The 6,047-nt window shown below is 39.6% G+C and overlaps 1 protein-coding gene across 1 annotated transcript; it reads right to left on the reverse strand.

Annotated features, from left to right (window-relative positions):
• Positions 1-354: 354 nt before the first annotated feature.
• On the reverse strand, positions 355-795 carry LOC308641670 (large ribosomal subunit protein eL32-like; the record flags this gene model as incomplete). The annotated part of the gene is made up of 1 exon (XM_081280302.1): positions 355-795. The coding sequence occupies one exon, from the start codon at positions 793-795 to the stop codon at positions 355-357; it is 441 nt and encodes a 146-aa protein (XP_081136428.1).
• Positions 796-6,047: the final 5,252 nt, after the last annotated feature.

The raw sequence follows: 6,047 nt of genomic DNA on the forward strand, positions 1-6,047 counted from the left end.
CATAATTCACCATGAGATGAATGTAAAAAAATAAATTAAATGAGATAAAATGTGAAGGACTGAGAAAGTGTCTTGTACACTTGCACACAGTGAGTATACTTAATTTTTTTGTTATTGTTTTGTTATTTGCAATACAGAGGGGGTGAATCCAGGGCTTCACAAGTTAGGCAAATACTCTCCCACTGAGCTAAATGCCTACCCCTTTTGCTTATTTTATTTTGTGATATGGTCTGGCTAAGTTTCCAGGCTAGCCTTAAGCTTACTTTGCTTTAGCCTCCAGAGGAGCTGGGATTATAGGTGTGCACCCCCATGCTTGGTACATCATTTTTTGTTTTGCAGTTTTTGTGCTTTTATTTAAGCACACAAAAAAATGTGCGTGTGAACTGTCCACTCATTTTCTTCATTGCTCAGTCTGGCATTGGGACTGGTGACTCTGATGGCCAGTTTGGCTGCTCTTTCAACGATGGCTTTGCAGTTATTGGAGGAAACATTGTAAGTAATCTCAGCATAGTAAGATTTGTTGCACATGAGCAGCACTTCCAGCTCCTTCATATTGTGGACCAGGAAATTCCAGAAGCCCCTGGGCAGCATGTGCTTTGTTTTCTTGTTGTTCTCATAACCAAATTTGAGCATCAAAATCTGGCCCTTGAATATTCTCTGCACCCTGTTGTTAATACCTCTGGGTTTCCAGCAGTTGAGCTTAATTTTGACATATTGGTCTGACTGGTGCCCAATGAACTTCTTGGTACTCTTTTTGATGATTTTGGGCTTCATGTGAGGTCTGAGGGCAGCCATGATGCTGAATATGGATGGTGGTCACCTCTGTAGGCAGTGCCAAAGAAGAGAGGGGGAAGATATCGTGCCCATCAACTGCTTTTGATGATGGTAATGATGATAATAATGATGATATTGATGTTGATGTGTGCCATTTGAATAAGACATTTGTCCTGCATTTTAGGGTTCTTTTTGAAAACTGTGAAAAGAAGGAATGGAGCTAATATGTGTTCAGTTTTCTTCTTCTCCTCCTCTCCTCCTTTTCCTCCTCCACCTTCTCCTTCTTCTTCTTTTTCTTTGTTTGCTTATTCTGATTTTGGGGTTGGAACCCAGGAACATTTACCACTGAGCTACATCCCCAGTCCATTTCTCATATATATATATATATGTGTGTGTGTGTGTGTGTGTGTGTATTTGTTTTTTTTTTTTTTTTTTTTTTTTTTTGAGACAGGCTGTCTTGAGTTGCTGAAGGTTTTTCTAAGTTGTAGAGCCTGGCTTCAAACTTGCAAACCTCATGCCTCAGCTTCTGGAATTGCTGGGATTATAGGTATTTACCACCAGGCCTGGAAAGCTTTCTTATTTTCATAATATTATCTTACTAAATCCATACATCCCATTTGCAGAGGAAGGAAGTTATGAATTAAGTAGGTCATAACTTTATTTCACAGAGCTTGGAAATGTGTACACATTAGCTGCAGGAAATCTCTTTAAGACTCTAGCATTGGTCATTTTGGATTATCTCCTGTAATTCTGATAACAACTACTTTGCACACCCCAGTATAATTTCATTTCCAAATTTTATAATCATAATTGTTAAAATATTGCCTCTGAGCACTCACAAGGACGTGGTCAGGATGATCATGTGACTCAAATATCAGTCATATTAAAAAAAAAACTCGGAAGAAACAATGAGAGTAGATATAAGGAACAACAATAGCTTTCTTTAAATAGTTGGTGTGATGTAGTGTGAATGATCCTATAGAACTACAAAAGGGAGAAATGAACCTACTGGGTATAAGGCACAAAATATTCATATTTATAAAAATTTTAATATAATTGTACAGTATTTGGCCTTTAATATAAAAAGAGTTTTGCTAATTTAAAAAAAAAACATAAAAAGAAAGATTCACTTATTAGAAACCAAGGTGCCAATTCATGGAGGTGATTTCAAAGGAAATTCACTTCATCTGAAATTAGATGACTATTAAAATTCCTCCTAGTCCTGACAATATCTGTAATCTGGGCTAGTCCACAGTGAATAATACTATTCACAGCATCATCAGCTTCCTTTGCCTCTCTCACCATCTCATTCTGTTAAGATTTAATAATTAATTTTGTGCAAAAACAGGAAAGTATCAATTTTTTTTCTGTTACAGTGTGGCCACAAGTTACTTTAGAAATGTGAACTTGAAAAAGAATTTCCTATTCCAAGTTTTGCCATTTAGTACTTTGAGTTTTTCTAGACCTCAGTACTTTTATCTCCAGAATAGGAATACTACCCATTTCATAGCAAAATTTAATAAAGCAACATATGTAGAATGCCTACCAGATGCTGGTGTTGAACAAATAAAGCTCAAATAAACAGTACTGACATGAATGACTGAAAAGGGACAATTTTAATTATTTTTCAAGTTATTAAAGTCTGACATGCAAACAATTGTACAAAGTCTAATTGATTGGTTGGATATTTTATCATCATTAAAAAAAAATCAAGAGACAAGTAAAACAACATGTCCTTGAATGCCCTCTTTCTCTTCCCCAAAACATAGCCAAATTAAGGGAACAATAAGAGCAATTCTGGACCAGAAAGTCCAAATACATATTATCTTAAAGGACACTGGCTTTCTCTTATGCACATTGGGAACCAGGCAAGTTAGTGTTGTCTGTAGAAAGCTACCTTCTTGCACATAAGCCAGGACAGTTAGTTCCTCCTTGGGATGCTCTCAGGCAATCAAACTTATCAAACCAAAGCTCACAATGTTACTGTTTTCTGCAGTTGAACATATGAAACCCTCTCTGAGTGGAGCAGGATAAAAAGGGAGGAAAGTGTGGAAAGGATATGTGTCATGTATCCAGCCGCTGCTACTGGACAAAATGCTGTGAGGGAGAGGAGGCACTGCTTGGCAAAGCACTGTGAGGGGCTGAGATGCTATCTGTTTAGCCTGTCACTATTAAACTCTTGTGGAGAATTATCTAATTTTTTCTATGCTTTCCCTAACAAACCATGTCTCCCATGCTCTCTCTGAGCACTTTCTTTGGCCAATCTACAACCTACCTTCATGCCCTGGAACAATTGGGCTGTGGATGAGACAGATATATTTTCTTAAAATAAGTACTACTTACTTTCCCCCAAAATAAATAAATTTTATTCTGCATGTAGAAGGATAGCATGCAATTTAAGAAAGAAAATAATCACATATTATTGGGCATATGTCATTAAAAGAACTGAGTTAGCCTTTGAGTATACTACATTTTACACTATTTTATTATAATGATGCATACAAGTATAAATTATCAAATTCTATTATGAATTTTGCCAAAGTAGACACCTGGTAATCAGCATTCTAATAGAAAACTACAGCAGGAGTTCCCTTGTACTCTCTCTCAATGTCTAACCACAATATTACTCTTGGTTTAGCATAGGACAGCATTTTTTTATATATCTGCTTTGTTTTATTTTATTTTTGCATGTAAGTCAGTGCTTCTCAACCTAAACATACATCAAAACTTCCCTGAAGATTTGTTAAACAAATTCTTATTTGATTCTCCAAATAAGAATTTGCAGTTCTAACAAATTCCCTGTCAGCATTGATGCCCATGGCCTAGAGACACTGCTTTAAAAACTATTGATCTATAATCTTCCGGTTCATAAATGTACCACTTTTGATTATCAATCATATACTTGGTGGAAAGTTATGAATAATATAAACTTGATTACTCTTATGTGCATGTGGGGGAAGATATATGAATAGATATATAAGTAAAAACTACAAGGTCATGGTTTATCATATAATTTTACACAAATCATATTGTCCAAATGTTTACAAATGGTATTAACCAACTTATATTTCATCTCTTTAGAGATGTAATTGCTTTAGATACAGAACACCTTTGTCATTTTTCAAAATGTGTTAGACAAAATACACAGTCGAATTTCACTGTCATTTTATGATATTTACGATATTGATCATATTTTTACACACTTTATTTTTTAATATCTTCATTTGAAGGACCTTTTCAAGACTACTTTTCTGGTTTGCATATATTTTTTTGTGGATAAGTCATACACATTATTTGGATTGGGGACATAAGGCAGATAGAGACATCAAATAGTCTCAGGGGTGTCCATGCTCCAGGGCAAAGGGCAGAGGCACCTAATAGGTCCCAGTCATCTAAGGAGAGAGAGAAATATGTGAAAAGATCTCCTAAATTTTAAATGAAATCTATGGAAATGAGAAGCACCATCGCTCATTCTGTCCAAGCTCAGATGGAAGGACAGGCATCTCCACAGAAACCTACAAGTATAATTGACTTTAAAGTAAAATGACAACGGAAACTCCACCAAGGCAATCAGCGGCCACCATCTTGGAGAGTGGAAGTATCCACCGCCACTCTCCGACAGACTGCAACAATAAAACAGGTCTGTGTCACTCAGCCCATCCCCCATACATCGGGGAATCCGCATAAAACCTCTCCTAGGCTTTCCGGGGGAGGGAGTATCAGAGTGAGCCTGCATAAAGACTAGGGGAAAACTAGAGACACCTGACCTTCAACTCCCCCTCCCATCAACAGCCAAAACGAAACCTGTCTAGCCAGCACTGGGGGAGGGGCAAGCAGAAAAAATCAAAACGAAAGAGTGCCAGGGATCCCAATAGCCAATTGTGCGACCCCGGGGATCCGGGCTGACTGATTCACCCAGCCTTCACCGCAGATACAGAAGGCGGGGTGCCGCAGAGAAGTGATTAATTAGCAAGCAGGGAGAAAAGTGGCTGCAATTCTGTGGAATCCTGCCAGATGAGCCCGCACTGACCCCCGGGCTAAGTGCGGGATTTCAGAGGGAGAAGGAAGCGGTACAGTTCTATCCCCCACAATGGAAACAAAACAATAGAGTGCCGGAGTCCCCAATAGACACCCTCCACACCCAACAAACGGCAGGTCCAGAGTACAGTTTGAACTGCCGAGAGCCATCACTCAGGGGAAATCTGGTCTAGCAGGAAAAACCAAGACTAGCAGGAGAAACCAGGGGACTAGAGGCCAGGCCCTCGCAACTGGGCGGCTGGAAACCGCAGGCCTGCCGGCGACAGTTAGTCCACTGCCCGCGTAACTGGGCGGTAGGAGAACGCCCGCCCGCCGACTACTGACCGCTGGACTGGGTGTCTAGATATCGCCCGCCCACCGGTGACAGCCGGCCCGCTGCCCGCGTGACTGGGCAGCCGGAGTCCACTCCTCCACTGTGACCGATCACCCGCCCGCTGCCTGAGATACTGGGCGGCTGGAGACTGTCCACCTGCCTCGACGGGGAGCTGAAACCAAACAGAGACAGTCCAGTCAAACAGCACCATTAGGACACCCCAGCAAGGAGCCTGGGGCCCGTCATAGCAGAGTAGTGACGTCACTGGAGCTCAGCCGTCGGAATTCCTTCCCAGCAGAATCCACGTTAGCAGGCACAGTTTAACAACACAAAGAAGAAACAACAGAGTAATACAGAACCAAAACAAATCTATAGAAGAGAGCAGAAACACGGCAATCAGATAGAGCTAGAAAGTAACTTGGACAACATGAGAAAACAAGGGAAAAAAGGAGTACAAACAATGCAGGACAACTTAATTCTACAGGAGGACATAGAAACTTCAGAAGCAGGGATAGGGAAAGAACTCAAGGCATACCTAATCGAATGGAAAGGAATATTAGGGAAGACATGAGACAGCAAGTCCAAGCAATAAAAGTATATTTTGAAAATGAATTAAACAAACAAATTCAAATGGCAAAGAACGAGCTCTACCAGGAGATAGAGATCTTAAAAAAAAATCAAACAATAATCCTAGAATTTCAGGAAAATATAAACCAAATTAAAAACTCAAACGAGAATATTACAAACAGACTTGATCAAGTAGAAGTCAGAACATCAGATAATGAAGACAAGGTTTATCAACTTGAAAAGAATATAGTCAACACAGAAAAGATGCTTAAATCCCATGAGCAATCTATTCAAGAGATATGGGATGTCATAAAAAAACCCAAATTTGAGGGTCATCGGGATAGAAGAAGTCACA

This window comes from Spermophilus citellus (genome assembly GCF_964194105.1).
Source record: "Spermophilus citellus genome assembly, chromosome: 2".
Classification (NCBI taxonomy): Eukaryota; Metazoa; Chordata; class Mammalia; order Rodentia; family Sciuridae; genus Spermophilus; species Spermophilus citellus.